Here is a 19,748-nt window from a genome sequence, read left to right on the forward strand (position 1 = left end):
GGGTTTTTGGTTCCAAAGTATTTTTTGTGCTTAGTTAAACCCAAAACCTAAAAAAGATCCAATTCTCACGATGTTAATTTTTTCCTTTCCTCAGGAAGTCCAATTCAAGATGAAGAAATATATATATATATACACAATCTCATATGAGATCCAGAAGAGAATGTTCGTTTCCATCCTGTGACTAATTATTCGATGTTTTAAGAAGGTGGCAATAGAGTATTCTGCTATGAATTTTTGTTTTTGCACTTTTTTTATCTCATGTTAACTATCTTTTTTTCTTAGAGAAAAAAAATATCAAATATAATTGAATTACGTGTATCTGGTAATCGAATGTGTATACCAAAACCGGTTGTGCATTTTATACTTTTTTGGGGGTTATGCTTTGTTTCATCCACTCCATATGGGGCATTTATTAAAAAGTAATTTTCAATTTGATAATATGCTATTTTGTGCAATAAATTTCACAATATAAACAATTATTAAACAAAGAATAAACCCATCATCATCCATATATGTATTTCAAATCATTTTTATATTAATTTCATAATGTAATGATATAAATAAGTTGGAAATAAATATAAATGTTTTTATTTTTAAACAATTTAAGTGTACATAAAAGAAATGTACGAGATTATTTGTCATTATATATTACAAACAAAAAGGGACATAATTTATTAAAACTAATAGGATTACTAAATTTGAGAGTAGTATTTTATTTACATGTTCATATCTTCAAGGTAATTTTTTAATTTTGGTAAATAAATATTATTTAACTTCAAGTTATACTGAAAATCTGTTTTAACATGTTGTACATATAAAAATCATTTATTTTAATTAAATCATAAAATATAATAAATAAAAAAAACAAACCATAAAAATTACAAAGTTTAAAGTCTGACCTAGAATAAATACCATGAGTAAGCCCAAAATTACAAATTCATCGGCAAATTTAAATCACCTTTGAATAGAAAAGACTATGAAAGTGGAGATGACATATCGGCGGAACGTTGACGGATCAACGACGACACAAATGAATCAATTTCAAATGGAGGATAAAAAGAAACATTCTTTTTTTTTGTCCTTTGGAGATAAGAAGAAGAAGAATTGTAAAAAGGATTACGAGGAGCAGATAGTGGTCAATATTTTTAATGTTGTAAACAAAGCTTAACATGCCTAAAAAAGTTTGAATGCTTCAATTTTAAAAGAATAATCATAGAGTCTTCAGATATTAATCTTTAGCATGAATCTTTAAACTATAACACTCCAACCAAGACGACTTTATATAGTTAAGATGTCCTACAACGTACTGTATCACACATACAAATTTCTCAGACCTTTAACCTCAAATAAATAGTCATCCCACATAATAACAAAGACGACACCTCACGTGAAGCACAGATCGACCCTCTAGTATATAGATATTTAAAAGATTAATGAGTTGAAAGAAGAAAATGTTTTTTGGTTGACAAAAAAAAGAAAAAAAAAAAGAAAAAGTGTTCAAAGAAGATAGAAAATGGCGGAAATGGGCTTTTAAGGAACTACATAAGCCCACGAAAGAGAAAACTTAGAAAGAGAGTCGGTGAAAGCTCCCAAACAATTTTAATTTCCTTTTTCCGCCGGAGAAGAAATATCATCTTTCCCTTGAGATTCTGCAGAATCGTGAAATCTCTCTCTCATCTTCAAGATCCGTCTCTGTGCATCAGGTACTATGCTTTCGATCTCCTTAATCTTCATCTCAACTTTAATCCCTAGCTAAAACCATACTCGAAAAAACCTAATCGAGTAGTGTTTTTGTTTGTTAATAGAAGCCAGCGATTGATGATGATACAAAAAGCAATGTCACCATCAGAAACAGCGATCGTCTCCGTTGATTCCTTTGCAAGCGATTTCAACCTAATGGCCGCCACACAGAGACGCGAAGCTCCTCTAGCAGTCCTCTGGGACATCGAAAACTGTCCCGTCCCCAGCGACGTACGTCCCGAAGACGTCGCCAGTAACATCCGAACCGCTATTCAGCTCCATCCACTGGTCTCCGGCTCGGTGGTCGTCTTCTCAGCCTTCGGCGACTTCAACGCCTTCCCTCGCCGCGTCAGGGAAGGCTGTCAGAGGACAGGTGTCAAACTCGTCGATGTACCCAACGGCAGGAAAGACGCAGCTGATAAAGCTATCCTCCTCGACATGTTCCTGTTCGTGATTGACCATCCTCCTCCTTCCACTATCGTTATCATCACTGGAGATGTTGATTTCGCTCCCGCGCTTCACGTGCTTGGCCAGCGTGGGCACAGTGTGGTTGTCATTATACCTTCTGGCGTGTACGTTAACCCCGCTTTGACTAGTGCTGGTAAGTTTGTTTGGGACTGGCAAAGCATTGTTCACGGTGAAGGGTTTGTGCCGTTGCCGAGGCCTCGTGTTGGGACCTATCTGATGGGATGTGGTAGTAATAATCTTGATGGGGCGGTGAATGAAGATGAGACGATTCTTTATAGAGGTGTGTCTCAGAGTTTTTATAGTGGTAACTCTAGAGAAGCTTCTTCCTTGATGGTTTCTCAGTTTCAGAATGAGTGTAGCAGCATGATGCCGTCGTGTTATCCTCCTCCTGGCCACCTTGAGTCAACCATGTGGGTAGCGCCTGGAGATTTGAATGGTTTGAAGGGACAGCTAGTGAAGCTTTTGGAGCTTTCGGGTGGGTGTATGCCTCTCATGCGTGTTCCTTCTGAGTACCAAAGGAATTTTAGTAAACCTCTTTTTGTAGCGGATTATGGTTCGCCTAAGCTTGTGGATCTTTTCAAGAAGATGGGTGATGTGATTGCTGTGGATGGCAAAGGCAACAAGAGGTTTGTTTATCTTCGGAGCTCAAGACCGAGCCGTGCCTCTCCTCCTTCTCCTCCGCCTGTGGTTCTACTGAGGAGAGAGAATAAAGGCAAAGATATCACCATTACTACCAGTGGAGGAGGAGTCTCATCTGATGAACTCTCGGATACTGGTTCGACTCAGAGCGAGAGGAGCCTGGAAGAGTTCAAGTTGGAGCTGCAAGACATTATGGTTAGCTATGGTTGTCGCGTACGGATGGATTGTTTTGAGGCGGTATACAAGCAAAGGTACAAGAGGTCACTGGATTACAATAAGATGGGAGTGGATCAGTTGGAGCAGCTTTTTGACAAGTTCAGCGATGTTGTTGCCATATATGAAGATCCTGCTACAGGGACCAAACTCATCAACGCCATTTAGGGGAGCCCAACTCTGATGAGACGGTGCGTTTTCTTTCAAGTGTTCTTTCTCATTGGGAACACCAATGTCAGCGCTTTGCCTGAGCAGGCCGAGTTTTATTGTACATGCTCTTTACTCTTTTTTACTACATAAGCTTTGTTTCTCTAGTCTAAGCATTTCTACTGCTTGTTATAAACATGATGGAGAAACGTCAATGTTTGCTGCACCGAAAACATTGACATTGTATGAGAACGTAAAAATATATAGAGCCCACCGTCACTATGCATGTACAGTAACTTTATCTTTTTACTTCTATATATACGAACGTTTTCGTTCGATTGTAATACACACCATCTCTTCTTCTTCTTAGAACATATTATCTCTTGTTATTATCTTGTATAAGTAGTATCTCCTTCCTGCGGATATAAAATTTCGCTTTTATTTATAATTTTCGATACTATAAAATTATAAGTTATTTTATAACACGTTATCAGCATGATCACTCTGCGATTCGGTAAAATTTATATGTATCATATCTACTCTGCTATAATGGCCGGTATACCGCCTATATTATTATTTATTATTTTATAGTGATTGTTTAAATTAATGCGGACGGTATGACGCCTCGTTAATAAACCTTGATTGCTAATTACACTATAATTATTGGCTTGGCTGTGCCGCCGCACAATCTATTTAATGTTATAGTTTTTCTATCGCCATAATACGATTAATATCTATTTGTTCATCATATTATGGTTATTATATAAATGTTTGGTCACCTATGTAAAATATTATGAAATTTATGGAATTTAGTTGACTGATTATTACAGTATTTTCAGAATAATTTTCAGTTCATACGATTTAATCCCAACGGTCACAAAGAAAAAATTTCAAAATTTTTACCCTTTTCAAACGGCTATGAACAGTATTTTCATCTATAAATATACTCATTCTTCACTCATTTACTTCATCCAAAATATTTCATCTTCTCTCAAATATTTTCAAATCGCCACATTCCGGTTTTTCATTGCAAGAAAGATGATTCGCATATTTTTGGTTTTATGTGCAATTTTAATTTTTGCTTCTATGGTCGGTTTTTTTATTGGAGAATTTGCTCCTGAAGAATTTACGCTTAATGTCAGTTTACTTTTCTATGCATTGTTTCTCCTTGTAATTGCGTGTATTATTAATATAAATGGTTCGTTTTAAAATTACGAAATTCTAATAAAATATATTATTTTGTGTTTTAGAAATACAAATGGCAAACATCGAAAAACTTCAGTTCCCGGCTCTAAAAATAACTGGCGAAAACTACGTCGGATGGGTCACAAACGTGAAACCATATCTGGTGATGAAAAAAATAACCGAAGCGATTGTAATCGGTAACAAATCACCGCCCGAGCATATAGCCGAAGCGATAATCTTCCTGAAGAAGCATTTAGATGAGAATCTAACGCACGACTATGCAAACGTCGAGGACCCAGCTAAACTGTGGCAAGCTTTAAAAGAAATGTTCGATAACCAGAGACAAGTCAACTTCCCTCACGCTCTCGAAGAGTGGAAAAACCTGAGGTTCCAAGATTTTCAAAAGGTTGAGGATTACAATTCCGCTGTCCTGAGGATAGTTTCACTTCTGAAATATTGTGGTAACCCTGTCTCTGAGGCAGAAATGATGAATAAAACATATAACACTTTCCACAAACAGCTTCACTTCTTGCCCGAAATATACAGAAAATGTGGGTACACAAGATTTTCTGAATTGATGGTTGCGCTCATGTTGGCTGAAAAGAACAATGAGCTGCTGATCAAAAACCACAATTCCTGACCTACGGGAGCCAAAGCATTTCCTGAAGTGAATGCTATGGCGGTAGAAAAATCAGAAAGGAGGAACCAGACCAACCGAGGTCATGGTCGTCGTTTCAACAACAAACATGGAAAAGCTTACAATCTCAAATGGAAGGGATCTAACAAGTGGGTTAGATCCGAACAAGTTTCTAAGGGTAAAGAAACTCAAGGGGATACCACCCAGAAGCGTGAGACAGTGTGTTACAGATGTGGCTGTAAAGGACATTGGTCCCGTACATGTCGTACTCCTCCACATCTCTGTAAGTTATATTAAGAGTCCACGAAAGGCAAAGCTAAAGAAGTGAACCTCACTGAAAACTTTGAAGGGACATCGTACCTCGATGCCTCAGACTTCGCAAATGAGCTGGACTAGATTACTCCTGAAGAGAACTGAGATGCTTATAATAAGACTATTGAATAATTTTCAGTATTGTCATGTATAATTATTACATTTCCTGTTTTAAACAAATAATGATGTTTTAACGTCACTTTAATGTATAATTATTGTATGTTTCCTTATATGATTATTATATGAATGAATTTTATGTTTTTCTTTTATTAATGACAATTTCGGAAATGGATCGAAATACTAATGGAGCAAAATCCAAGAAACGGATTCGTGAAATATGTATACCAGATAGTGGAACAACACATACTATTTTGAGACAAAAGAGATATTTCTCTAATATAAAACCGACAAGAATTGTTGTCAATACAATATCAGGTCCTGCAGACGTGATTGAAGGAATTGGTAAAGCAAACTTTACGTTGCCAAATGGAACAAAATTTTCCATAAATAATGCTCTATATTCTCCAAGTTCTAAAAGGAATTTGTTGAGTTTTAAAGACATATATCTTCACGGATATGATACTCAGTCTGCAACTGAGAATGGAAAGAAATACATGTATGTAACTTCTGAGCAATGTGGCAGAAAACACATATTGGAAAAGTTTCTAAAACTTCCTTCGGACTACATCATACTTATATCGATGAGATCGAATCAAACCTTGTAGTAAAACGGAACCCAGAAGAGTTCACATTATGGCATGATCGTCTCAGCCACCCAGGCACTACAATGATGCGTAACATCATAGAAAGTTCGCATGGTCATTCACTGAAAATCCAGGAGATTTCTCAAGGAAATAAAATGACATGTGTTGCATGTTCTCTAGGAAAATTGATCGTAAGGCCATCGCCAACCAAAATCGATAAAGAATCACCAAAGTTCCTTGAAAGAATTCAAGGCGATATATGTGGACCTATACACCCACCTTGTGGACCATTCCACTATTTTATGGTATTAATTGACGCATCCAGTAGATGGTCACACGTTTGTCTATTATCATCTCGAAATGTGGCATTTACGAGATTTCTAACTCAGATAATCAAACTGCGAGCACAGTTTCCTGATCATACTATTAAAAGAGTTAGACTAGACAACGCTGGTGAATTCACATCCCAAGCATTCAATGACTATTGTATGGTAACGGGAATTGAAGTTGAACATTTTGTTGCTCATGTTCATACGCAAAATGGTTTGGCTGAATCTTTAATTAAGCGTCTGCAATTGATTGCAAGACCATTGATCATGAGATCAAAACTTCCAACCTCTGTATGGGGACATGCTATTTTGCATGCTGAAGCACTTATTCGGATCAGACCGAGTGCATACCATAAGTATTCCCCACTACAGTTAGCGTTTGGTCGAGAACCAAACATTTCCCACCTTAGAATCTTTGGTTGTGCGGTATATGTGCCTATAGCACCACCACAACGTACAAAGATGGGACCACAAAGAAGATTGGAAATATATGTTGGTTGTGGTTCTCCATCAATTACACGATATCTAGAACCACAGACTGGTGACGTCTTTACGGCACGTTTCGCCGATTGTCATTTTGATGAAAAAGTACTCCCAGTTCTAGGGGGAGAAAACAAAAATGTAGAAAATGATATCAAATGGAGTGTACCATCATTACTATATCTTGATCCTCCTACTAAAGAGTCTGAACTAGAAGTTCGACGAATCATGCATTTACAGAGTATAGCTAATCAGCTACCTGATGCATTTGCGGATACCAAAACGGTAACTAAATCTCATATACCAGCTGCAAATGCTCCTGCTTGTATCAAAATAACAAATGAGCAAGGAAAAGCAGATGATACACGAGAGTCTAAAACACGCTTGAAGCGTGGCAGACCTACTGGTTCTAAGAATAAAAATCCTAGAAAACAAAATGATGTCGAAATAAATGAGACACCCAAAATAGCGGAAAATATTTTGGAAGAAACAAATGATGAGAACAGTGACAATGTAGAGCATCATGAGTCAGAAAAGAACCATGAGATTTCTATCAACTACATCCATAATAAGAAGATATGGAATAGAAATGAACAGGATGATGTTGATGATGCTTTCTCATATATTGTGTCAAGTGAAATAAATGAAGAAATCGATGATCCAGAACCAAAATTTGTCTATGAATGTCAAAAGAGACATGATTGGAAACAATGGAAAGATGCAATACAAGCCGAACTTGATTCTCTTAATAGACGAGAAGTATTTGGATCTATTGCCCTCACACCTGCAGATGTGAGACCAGTCGGGTACAAATGGGTTTTCATTCGAAAGCGAAATGAGAAAAATGAGGTTACGAGATACAAAGCTCGTCTTGTGGCTCAAGGTTTTTCTCAAAGACCTGGAATCGATTATGAAGAAACATATTCTCCTGTTATGGATGCAATCACGTTTAGATTCCTAATGAGTCTAGCCGCTGATAAAAATCTAGAGATGCGTCTCATGGATGTTGTTACAGCTTATCTATATGGATCATTAGATACTGATATCTACATGAAAGTTCCTGATGGTTTTAAAATGCCAGAAGCATTTAGTTTCAAACCTAAAGAGTTATGTGCAATAAAATTGCAAAGATCAATATATGGGTTAAAGCAATCTGGACGTATGTGGTATAATCGTCTCAGTGAGCATTTAACAAAAGAAGGATATGTGAATGATCCTATATGCCCATGTGTTTTCATCAAGAAAACAATGTCCGGATTTGTAATAATCGCGGTCTATGTTGATGATCTTAACATTATCGGGACTCAGAAGGAAATACAAAAGGCATCAGACTATCTCAAAGGAGAATTTGAAATGAAAGATCTTGGACAGACACAGTATTGTCTTGACCTACAAATAGAGCATTCACAAAATGGTATATTTGTGCATCAATCCACATACACTAAAAGAGTATTGAAACGATTTAACATGGATAAATCAACTCCTCTTAGCACCCCGATGGTCGTTAGGTCACTTAATATTGAAAGTGATCCATTTCGACCACCTGAGGAGAAAGAAGAGATACTTTGTCCGGAAGTACCATATCTAAGTGCAATTGGAGCGCTGATGTACCTTGCAAATTGTACACGGCATGATATATCATTTGCTCTAAATCTTTTGGCAAGATTCAGCTCATCTCCAACTCGAAGACATTGGAATGGGATTAAACATATTTTTCGTTACCTCCAAGGGACCATTGATTTGGGTTTGTTTTACCCTAAAGATTCAAAGGGTCAAATGATTGGTTTTGCAGATGCAGGATATCTTTCAGATCCACACAAAGCCCGATCGCAATCAGGATACGTTTTCACGATCGGAGGCACTGCTATATCTTGGCGTTCTCAGAAACAAACGCTCGTGGCTACTTCTTCAAATCATGCTGAAATCATCGCACTCCATGAAGCAAGTAGAGAATGTGTTTGGTTAAGATCAATAAGCCGACACATCTGTTCAAGCAGTGGGATTGACGGAAATACAGAGCCAACTATCCTACACGAAGATAATGCGGCATGTGTTGCTCAAACAAATGACGGATATATCAAAAGCGATAGAACGAAGCATATTCATCCGAAGTTCTTCTCATACACTCAAGAGCTCGTGAAAAAGAAAGAGATTGAAGTAAGATATGTCCGATCATGCGACAATGCAGCCGACCTTTTCACAAAATCACTTCCGACTTCGGTATTCAGAAAACATGTCCATAATATTAGAATGCGTCATCAGAAGGATCTATGACTGCTCCTTCGAAGGGGAGCTTACGTAGTTGTACTCTTTTTACCTTACTATGGTTTTTCCCATTGGGTTTTCCTGGAAAGGTTTTTAACGAGGCAACAAAGACGTTAAGCAAGAAGTAATAGTGACACTGGTCTCCAAGGGGGAGTGTTATAAACATGATGGAGAAACGTCAATGTTTGCTGCACCGAAAACATTGACATTGTATGAGAACGTAAAAATATGTGGAGTCCACCGTCACTATGCAAGCACAGTAACTTTATCTTTTTACTTCTATATATACGAACGTTTTCGTTTGATTGTAATACACGCCATCTCTTCTTCTTCTTAGAACATATTCTCTCTCGTTATTATCTTGTATAAGTAGTATCTCCTTCCTGCGGGTATAAAATTTCGCTTTTATTTATAATTTTCGATACTATAAAATTATAAGTTATTTTATAACACTGCTCAATTCTCAAAAACAAAATATTTGTAAGAATTTTAAAGAATCTTATCAAGAAATCAACTGTGAACTATTACAAAAGATTCTAGTAAAAAAAGGGAATTATTCTCATTGGGAACAAGAGCATAAGTAGAGACACATGAAGACGCATGATATCTGTAGTTTAAGCATTTATACTGCTCAATTGTCATAAACAAAACACTTGTGAGAACTTTAAAGCATCTTATTATGAGGAAATGATTCTCATTGGGAACAAGAAATGTGAACTCTTTTATTGTACATGATTCTGTAGTTTAAGCATTCTTGTTTTTACTTTTGAGAAAATTTGAAAACCAGATTCTTTGTAAGAAATTGAAAGGCATGTTATTAAGAAATGAACAATCAACAATCAACTATCAACAATTACAAAGGATTCTAATGAATTATTCTTTCTCCATGGATATGTTATGAATTTGTTTGTCATAATGTTCTCTTAACAGTGTGACATAACGAGCAAGCATAACAAAAATATTTGATATGAGATAGGGATAGATAGAAGAACAGTTCTTTAAGATCTTTTTTTTTTTTCTTTTCTTTTGGCATCGAAAGGATGAGGAATGGAGCCGGGATGCGCAATTAAGATGAGAGTACCATCACGTTGTTAATGCCACGGTCTTACATATGGGGCAGAGATTCTTGAGCATGACCCATTGCTTGATACAGTCCTTGTGGAACTCATGGCCACATTCCAAGGTCCCAAGATCATCACCTTCTGCATATTCTTCCTGTCAAAACAGCACCAAGAAAAACAGTTCCACATCAGTTCGTGACTTAAGTAGAGACACATTAAGTAGAGAAACATAAGAACCTAAGTTTTCCAAATCTCAGAAGGCTCCCAAACAACAAACAAACTCTGGTCCAACCTATCTTATATGTAGTATCCTATTTCCCTCCACATGCAAGAGAAACAATAAAAAACCACTTTTCTTATCTTTTATGCTCACTAAGTGTAATTGTCGCGTAAGGAATGGCCTTCTGGCCACGCTGAGTATACAGATGCATGATTAATGTACAGTAGTGAAAGAAGTGGAATACTCTTTAGTTTATAACTAGTTTACCTGACAAATACAGCAAGGCTCCATGTACTGATGCAACTCAGGAGAAGAAGATGTACATTTGTGCTGTTTCATTGTTTTCAGAATGACATCTTCGCTTAGTCCAGTGCTCACATCTCCTATGCGTTCCCCAAGTGCCAATAGCTCCTACATTCATTCCCAGACAACATTGGCAAATGGGAAGATTGCGATTAAACAGTCAAAAAGGAAATTGAATACTCACCTCGTACGACATGTTATCGACATCCAGGCGCATTTCTCGATGCCTATCGTGCATTTCAGTCATACCCTGGAAGATAAGTGGATCCAACACCATGTAATCCTATCGAATTGAGAAACAGGAAGGTAAGCTACATATGTGATGCTTCAGAAAGGAATACAAGGAACTCACAAGTGGCTAAGACTGTGTTCGTAATGTGAGACCTATAATACTTAAAACTATGATACATTGCAGCTACAAAGATGTCAGGCACTTGTTTGCAGGAAACTATGGTTTAAAGGTTATAAAGGGAAAACGTGTATTCAGGGCAGGACTCCTTCGCACACTTCAGGAAAACAAGTCTACCAATAAACTGATATAAACAAGAGAATCACTTGGGTCAAAATCATACCTCAATACGTAAACTTTCCCCTCTTCTCATGGCGGACAACACCTGACGTATCTGCGAACAAAAAGAGGAAAGAGTACAGTACAACTCACTATTAAAACTCTTATCGAAGTACAAAAAACAAAAACAAAAAGGAGGTTTACAAAACAAGAAACATCTCCCATAACGTTACTATGGTTTGCATTAAGTCATATCAGAATGCACCAAACTTAGATCACAAAAGTACAAAACCAGATTATATCACAAAAGTACAAAACACCAGAAAACATCACCCCCCCCCAAGAAATGGTCAAATGCTATTGTAGGCTGTTAAGAATAATCATTAAAGAGCTGAGTAATATATAGAAGACAGACCTCAGAGATAAGGTGATTCCTTCCATCACTGTCAGCAGCTAAGCTCCTCCCTAAGTGACGCAAGTGGAGAAGCTCATTCTGTCTCTCAGATAACAACCCTGACCTTCTTTGCCGTGAGCGATGGCTCCGGCTATTAGAGCTAGATGGCATTGCAGCCTCATTTGAGGAAAGAGAAGGACCTGTGGGCAATAAGGGACCATGACTAGCAGATTGAGATTCAATACTAGGAAATAAAGACCAAGGAGATAGTTCTGATGCTCTCGTTGGATCATGTATTGGGCCACTCTGAGGAGGAATCCATGCGGGATTTGATGGCTGCTGCTGCTGCTGCCCATGAATAGCTGAACTCGGCCCTCCTCGAGAAGCGAACGGAGAATCTACAGGACTCCCACGTGTGAAACTCCACATGGATTGATCATGCACGGGGTTTCTAATGTCAGTTGGAGGTGCAAACATGGTGGGCTGCTCCGGATTGCCTCTTGGTGTTTCCCAGTGTGGCATTTCAACACCCGAAGAACCGCTTCCTCTATCCCAAGCAAATTGGTGTATATTCCTCGTCAGAGCAGGGTGATGGACTATATTTGACGGATGCTCACCACTGCTTGAGCCACTAGCGAATGCTGTTGACCGAGGATCTATATTCTGTTGCAAAGAGCCAGTGGGACGCACAGAAGTTCCACCAAGTGAAATGCTGAATGCAACAGACTCCTGAGGCTGCCTCGGGTTTAATCTTCTGCCAGGTCTAGAAGAAGTGTCAGTGTTTCTTACGGAATGAAAAGCATTAGTTGAAGCCACCGGTCTAGTTCCTCCAAACAAGGGTTCTGTCCGGCCAAAAGGATTAGGAGAAGTTTGTGAGGGTGTAGCCAACGTTAAGCTACTGGAAGCACCATAACGAGGATGAGCTGCATTGTCGTTGTGAGAAACGAAGTCAGGAGTTTCAGCAGTAGGAACTCCTTCGAGAGCCTTTCTTTTGCAAGAGGAACCCCAAAGACCCAAAGAAGAGGCCGGGCCACTACTGCTCTCTCCAGCGGCCTGAACTGAGCTTCCTAGTGAACTCCCATAGTTACTATGACGGAAAACGACCCCGGAAGTCTGTGCAGCGTAACCATCGCTGTCCATGTCCATGCTCATAGCGTTAGAGCCTGAACCGCGCAAGAAAGAAGGCCCTCCATATCCATCTTGTGGGGGCAGCTGGTGATTCGCTGAGCTGGACTCCCCAAATCTCCACCAGTTATGATTTTGAGCAGGTCGTCCTGAAGGCGTAGTACCACTGTTTGAGAACTCATTCTCTACTAATGCATTCATCTCCGGTTCATTAGTATCTCCTTGATTCACATCACTATTCCGTGGGCCTTGCATTGGATTCATAACTCTCTCTCTCTGCCTAGAACACAAGCACGCACTCGATCAAAAGTTACAAGGACTTTGAGGATACCTAGAGACAGAGTCAAGTCACACAAAACATAAGAAGCAGGCAAGGATATTAATTTAATACGCATAACAATAATTTACCATTAAGAATATCACCAGGAGCAGCCTGCTTTGCTTTAGCTCCCAAAAGTATAGCTTCTGCAGAAGCGTTATTTCATTTTTAGTACATAAAAACATGATCTTGGCAAATTAAGTTACTGATTCCAATTACCCCTAACCAAATCGAATCAGATGCCAAATTAAAAATCCAATCTTGCAGTGGGCCAATCTCCCGATCTGCCAATCCTGTCGCAAATGCATCAAATCAAGAACGATCTAAACGACGAAGAGACCGATTAAAGAAAATAAATGGTGGTTACCCGGAACGAATCAAGATCAAAACTGAAACGTATCTTCGTCGAAATTGAAAACTTGGTGGGTGGGTGTCTTTTCTCCTCTGCACGATTCTCAGTCTCCTTCTCGATTTTGTTTTTTTTTTTTAAATGCAAAAGTTCTCTCGGAGAAATGAAATGGAAAAGAAGATAAATTGTATTATTTAGAAGACTAAACGCATAAGCGACGATGATGAGGCAAGGAGAAGATAAGAGACGTTCAGATTTCATGTGACATTTGTTTTCTTCAATATTTACTTTTTATTTATTACCTTGTTATTTGCAATTAAACGTTGACAGATTTTGACCCCCAAACACACAAGTTCCAAAATTATAATTTTTTAATTATAATTAACTTTTAATATTATAAAGTTTTTCAAATAAATTTTAGGAGATTTTGACCCCAAAAGAGACATGGAGCAACCAAGTAAATAGACTGGGCCAAAAAAACTCAAATCCATTTATATTTATTACTTTTTAAAGATTTTTAAAGATAAAATTATTCAACTAAAAATTAATCGGAAGAATCGGTTTTATCACCAGCGTCTGTCGAAGAGGGTATTGTACATATAAAATAGGTGAATTCCCATTTGTAAATTATTCACCGAGATATAAGATAAACACTTCTTTTAAAGTCTCTCTCTTTCCGTGATTCTCTCTCTCTCTCTCTCTAAGCAAAGTTCCAAGTTTTGGTAAACGATTGACTTAGCAATTATAAGGCGTAAAAAGTGTTAAGACCGCACATTTTGATTCAAGAGGAATCAGTCTGTGACAAGTTGTATCAAAATGAAAGTTTGTATGTGACGAGGGAAGATTTAGTCCGAGAGTATGGTTAAGGTAAGTAAAGATAAGAAAGTTAGCTTGACGTCCTGAGTTCATGAGGAACGCATAAGGGAGACAACGTTTTTTCATGTTGGATGTGTTAAATAAAAGGAGAGAAGAGACATCAAGGTGAAGGCATGAAGGGATGAGAGGATTCTGAATGAGGAATCAGTACATGAGGGATGTCCGTACAAGCCAAGGCCGTACAAGTGAGGCCGTACACTTAGGGAAAGAGGATCATTCTAAAGTTACCCAAGTGGAGTTAACTTGAGAGATTAACCTTGTTACAGCCTTATCCTGATCAGTCCGTTGAGGGAAGAAGACCAGCGCGTCTCTAGCTGTTCCAGGCTGTAAAGCAAACAACATCTTGGTCTTAGATGCCAAGATACCAAAGCGTGTAGGCTCTCCCATTGGATCATTTCAAATGGACGCTCCTCTTCCCCTTTGACTCTACATGCTTATACTTTCTCTAATGTTTAACCTAGTGTCTCTTTCCCTTACTATATAACTTGTACTCTGATTGATTAATGATAATACACGAGTTTATGAGTCTCTCTCTCTAGTTCATCATGATAATCTCATACACTTTCTCTTAAACACTCTAATCTCTCTTGAATCTCTCTTAGACTTCTCAATACCTTTCTTATTCTCTAAAATCATATGCTATCAGAGCCAGGTTGGCTGTGGTATTGAGATCTTGTGTTCTTCAGCTTCAGATAAAAGTTCTTTCTTGTGAGATTCTAAACAAAGTTCAAGCAAATCAAGATGGGAGGAAACAAGGTTATTACGGTTCCGATTTCACTCAAGGGTGGGGGAAACTACCTGTTGTGGTCTAGGCTTGTGAAGACAGCCATTGGGAGGCTAGGGTTATGGGGTCACATCACAGATGAAGCTCCAGCACCAGTGGCCAGTGAGGAAGAAGGTGGAAGAGAGCTCGCGGTTGCTGATGGAAAGAAGTGGATTCAAGATGACTTGATGGTGCTATCTGTGCTGCAAGGATCACTTGAAGAACCTCTCTTGGAAGCCTACAACTACTGCGAGACTCCAAAACACCTGTGGGAGGTACTCCAAAAGACTTTTGGGAACGTTACCAATCTGAACCGTGTGTATGAGATCAAGAAAGCTATCAACACACTGGTACAAGATGGAGAGGAGTTCACCAAGCATTTGGGCAAGTATAGATCCTTGTGGTCTGAGCTTGAATCGTTGAGGCCAAGCACTACTGACCAGGAGCTACTCATGGAGAGGAGGGAGCAGGATCAGGTGTTTGGGTTGCTGTTGACGTTGGATCCTCCATTCAACGATGTGATCAAGCACATGTTGAGGATGCCAAATCTCCCATCCATGGAGGAAGTGTGTGCGCAACTTCAGAAGGAGGAAGGGTCACTTGGGCTCTTCGGAAGCAAGGGAGACTTAGCTTTAGCCAACAAGGCTGAGGAAGGAGCGCAAGCTAACCGTGCAGCATACAAGACTGATGAGAGGAAGTATGGTGATGAGAGGAGGTTTGGAGGCAACTGTGATCACTGCAAGAAGCCAGGACACAAGAGGAGCCAGTGCTGGATCCTTCATCCCCATCTCAAGCCGGCCAAGTTCAACAAGGACCGAGAAGCCAGAGCTAACCTGTCTACTGAAGCAAGTGAAGCCGGCCCATCAGGAGCAGGCTCAAGTGCACAAGTGGGTGAAAGCGCAGGCAAGGCAATGGCAACTCACTACACGGCCGCAAAGAGTTTGGAGCATGAAGTGATCCGCAAATCTGACATTGATGCCCTCATCAAAGCTCTTAAGGAGTCTGGTACATTCGGAAACACTCTTGGTTACTCTTATACTGCTCATATGATGCCTAGGAATGAGAATAGGTTGATAGATATCATTGAGAAATTAAAACTAAGAAATGAATCACCTAGAACTCATCTTGCTAGAGGCATAAAACCATTGATTGTTGACTCTGGTGCATCTCATCACATGATTAGTGATGATAGCTTGATCAAAAACATAGAACCTGCTCATGGACATGTAATGATTGCAAATGGAGATAGAATTTCCATTAAAGGTGTAGGAGACTTAAAGCTATTTGATAAGAACTCTAAAGCATTTTACATGCCTGATTTTACTTATAATCTCTTATCTGTTAAAAGATGTACCAATGATCTACAATGCAATGTTATCTTTAGTCCTAACAATGTGACCTTTCAGGATATTGAGAGCAATAAGTTGATCGGACAAGGAGTAACCAAGGGGGATCTTTATGTACTTGGAGACATTAACCCCATTTCTAGTTGTTTGCTGAGTTTTGTTTTAAGTAAAGGTGCATTATGGCATTCTAGGCTAGGACATCCACATGTTAGAGCCTTAAGCTTAATGTTTCCAGGTGTCATGTTCAAAAATAATGATTGTGAGGCTTGTATTTTGGGAAAATATTGTAAGACTGTTTTTAAAAGATCTACTACTATCTATGATAAGTGTTTTGATCTTGTTCACTCAGATGTATGGACTGCTCCCTGCTTATCTAGAGATAATTACAAGTACTTTGTCACATTTATAGATGAGAAATTTAAATACACCTGGATAACACTCATTAAAACAAAGGATATGGTTCTTGATGCATTTAAAAACTTCCAATCTTATGTATCTAACCAGTATAATGCCAAGATTAAGATTTTCAGGTCTGATAATGGTGGAGAATATACTGGCAATGCATTCAAGAGTCACCTAGCTCAACATGGGATTCTACATCAGACAAGTTGTCCATACACTCCTCAACAGAACGGTGTAGCTGAGAGAAAGAATAGACACCTAATGGAGGTGGCAAGGTCTATGATGTTTCAGACAAGTGTGCCTAAGAGATTCTGGAGTGATGCTGTGATCTCGGCTTGTTATCTAATCAATAGGATACCAACCAAGATCCTGGAAGATCAAGCTCCTTATGAAGTTCTAAACAGAAGCAAGCCTGTGCTGGATCACTTAAGAGTCTTTGGATGCGTGTGCTTTGTACTTGTACCCGGGGAGCTAAGGAATAAGCTAGAAGCAAAGAGCACAAGAGCTATGTTCATTGGCTACTCAACGTCACAAAAGGGATACAAATGCTATGATCCAGAAGCCAGGAGAGTTATTGTGTCTAGAGATGTGAAGTTCTTGGAGGATAAGAGCTTTTATGGAGATAGAAAGTGGGAAGATCTTGAAGATTTGTCTCAACCATCTGATCGAGCTACAAGTCTTAGGCGTGTACTGGAAGGACTTGGAATCAACATGTCCCAGGATCAGCAACCATCAAAGGAGAATGAAGCTGAAGAACCATCACACCATGATCATGAGGGGGGAAATGAGGCTGAGCCTGAAGATCATGAAGATCAAGACTCAGATAGTCATGGTCAAGGTGTGATACAAAGAGAAGAAGAACCCATACAAGAAGATCATGTGGAACCAAATGAAGTAGAAAGAGAAGCAGTTCAGCCTACGGTGGTCCAGCCTACGGTGGTGGAGGTGGAACAAGCCCCATTAAGGAGAAGCACACGGCTGAAGAGAGATGCTTCCAACTGGGTAAACACGAGAGTGTACTACAATGCTCAAGCTGTGAAGCATCCCTCTCAGGCTGTGTGCTCATTTGCGAGTTACCCAAGGAACATTGTGCATTCATTACAAGCTTAGATGAGAGCAGTGTACCAAGATCATATGAAGAAGCAATGTTACATGAAGATTGGAAAGAATCAGTGGGTGATGAAGCAAATGCTATGATAAAGAATGACACTTGGTTTGAAAGTGAGTTGCCAAGAGGGAAGAAGGCAGTAACAAGCAAGTGGATATTCACTATCAAGTATCTACCTGATGGAACTATTGAGAGGAAGAAGACAAGATTGGTGGCTAGAGGATACACTCAAACATATGGGGAAGACTACATTGATACCTTTGCCCCTGTTGCCAAACTCCATACCAATTGTACTATCTCTTGCTGTGAATCTTGAGTGGGAGCTTTGGCAGATGGATGTGAAGAATGCCTTTCTTCAAGGAGAGCTAGAGGATGAAGTGTATATGCATCCTCCACCGGGTCTAGAGCACCTTGTGAAACCTGGAAATGTGTTGAGACTCAAGAAGGCTATCTATGGGTTGAAGCAATCTCCTAGGGTATGGTATAACAAGCTGAGCACTACCTTAAATGGACGTGGGTTCAAGAAGTCTGAATTGGATCACACTCTCTTCACTCTCACTACACCCTCAGGTATCATCTGTCTACTTGTATATGTTGATGACATTATCATAACAGGTAGTGATAAGGCTGGTATAAAAGCCACAAAGGAGTTTTTGAAATCTGTGTTTGAAATCAAAGACTTAGGAGAAATGAAATACTTCCTTGGAATTGAGTTGTGTAGATCTAAGGAAGGATTGTTCATTTCCCAAAGGAAGTACACACTTGATCTTTTGAAAGATGCAGGTATACAAGGAGATAAGACAGCAAAGATGCCTCTTGAAGATGGATACAAGATTCCACGTGAGGGGGAGATTGAAGATAGCAAGGCCTTTCATGATCCAAAGCTATACAGGAAGCTGGTTGGGAAGCTCATCTACCTCACTATCACACGACCAGATATTTGTTTTGCTGTAAACCAAGTGAGCCAGCATATGCAAGTCCCAAAGGATCATCACTGGCGCATGGTGGAGAGACTGCTCTTGTATCTGAACGGGACATCAAGCCTTGGAGTTTGGATGGGATGCAACAAGAGTACTGAAGTAGTGGGATATTGTGATGCGGATTGGGCTGGAGATAGAGCAGACAGAAGATCAACCACCGGCTACTGTACATTCATTGGAGGCAACTTGGTGACTTGGAAAAGCAAGAAACAGAAGGTGGTGTCTTGTTCAAGTGCTGAAGCTGAGTATAGAGCAATGCTAAAGCTTACCAATGAGTTGGTATGGATCAAAGGGATCTTGAAGCATTTGGAGATAGAGCAAGCAGCTCCAATGACTATGCATTGTGATAATCAAGCGGCTATACACATTGCAACCAACTCAGTCTTCCAAGAGAGAACCAAGCACATTGAAGTTGATTGCCACAAGGTGAGGCAGATGATTATCTTGGGAGTAATCTTGCCATGCTATACAAGGAGTGAGGATCAGTTAGCTGATGTCTTTACCAAAGCCGCGAGACAGAAGACCATGGAGTCCATTCACATCAGGCTAGGACTCATGGATCTCACACCAAGTGGCTAAGTCCCCTTAGCCATGAGTTCTTCACTCTTTTTCCCTCATCAAAGTTTTGTCCCAATGGGTTTTCTTTGATGAGGTTTTTAATGAGGAAGATCTCATGGCCGTTCCAAGCTTAGCTTTGCAGGAGTCTAAGCTTGAGGGGGAGTTAAATAAAAGGAGAGAAGAGACATCAAGGTGAAGGCATGAAGGGATGAGAGGATTCTGAATGAGGAATCAGTACATGAGGGATGTCCGTACAAGCCAAGACCGTACAAGTGAGGCCGTACACTTAGGGAAAGAGGATCATCCTAAAGTTACCC

General features: G+C 39.3%; 3 protein-coding genes and 1 pseudogene across 7 annotated transcripts; 3 read left to right on the plus strand and 1 right to left on the minus strand.

Moving 5' to 3' along the window:
* Window positions 1-176: 176 nt before the first annotated feature.
* On the plus strand, window positions 177-9,645 carry LOC103844357. Of its 2 annotated transcripts, none has more exons than XM_033274217.1 (3): window positions 177-1,703; window positions 1,806-3,394; window positions 9,577-9,645. In XM_033274217.1, the coding sequence occupies exon 2, from the start codon at window positions 1,819-1,821 to the stop codon at window positions 3,226-3,228; it is 1,410 nt and encodes a 469-aa protein (XP_033130108.1). In that variant the 5' UTR covers window positions 177-1,703; window positions 1,806-1,818; the 3' UTR covers window positions 3,229-3,394; window positions 9,577-9,645. The 2 variants fall into 2 exon arrangements, with proteins under 2 accessions (XP_033130108.1, XP_009119408.1); XM_009121160.3 differs by having other exon boundaries at window positions 1,806-3,388; window positions 9,571-9,645.
* On the plus strand, window positions 3,805-6,889 carry LOC117126415 (annotated as a pseudogene).
* Window positions 9,646-9,919: 274 nt separating the features above from the next.
* LOC103844361 (E3 ubiquitin-protein ligase MBR1) lies at window positions 9,920-13,657 on the minus strand. 4 transcript variants are annotated; one of them, XM_018655475.2, is made up of 8 exons: window positions 13,417-13,657; window positions 13,276-13,333; window positions 13,139-13,195; window positions 11,627-13,061; window positions 11,276-11,326; window positions 10,888-10,986; window positions 10,668-10,811; window positions 9,920-10,334 (listed from the first exon to the last, which is right to left on the minus strand). In XM_018655475.2, exons 4-8 carry the CDS (start codon window positions 12,992-12,994, stop codon window positions 10,203-10,205), a joined length of 1,794 nt encoding a protein of 597 aa, XP_018510991.1. In that variant the 5' UTR covers window positions 12,995-13,061; window positions 13,139-13,195; window positions 13,276-13,333; window positions 13,417-13,657; the 3' UTR covers window positions 9,920-10,202. The 4 variants fall into 4 exon arrangements, with proteins under 4 accessions (XP_018510991.1, XP_018510989.1, XP_018510990.1 ...); XM_018655473.2 differs by having other exon boundaries at window positions 13,269-13,333; XM_018655474.2 differs by having other exon boundaries at window positions 13,276-13,342; window positions 13,417-13,648.
* A 256-nt stretch (window positions 13,658-13,913) lies between these two features.
* LOC117126414 lies at window positions 13,914-16,628 on the plus strand. Its single transcript, XM_033274218.1, has 2 exons — window positions 13,914-16,042; window positions 16,444-16,628. The coding sequence occupies exons 1-2, from the start codon at window positions 15,016-15,018 to the stop codon at window positions 16,449-16,451; spliced, it is 1,035 nt and encodes a 344-aa protein (XP_033130109.1). The 5' UTR covers window positions 13,914-15,015; the 3' UTR covers window positions 16,452-16,628.
* Window positions 16,629-19,748: the final 3,120 nt, after the last annotated feature.

The sequence above is a fragment of the Brassica rapa genome, chromosome A07 (genome assembly GCF_000309985.2).
Source record: "Brassica rapa cultivar Chiifu-401-42 chromosome A07, CAAS_Brap_v3.01, whole genome shotgun sequence".
Taxonomy (NCBI): domain Eukaryota; kingdom Viridiplantae; phylum Streptophyta; class Magnoliopsida; order Brassicales; family Brassicaceae; genus Brassica; species Brassica rapa.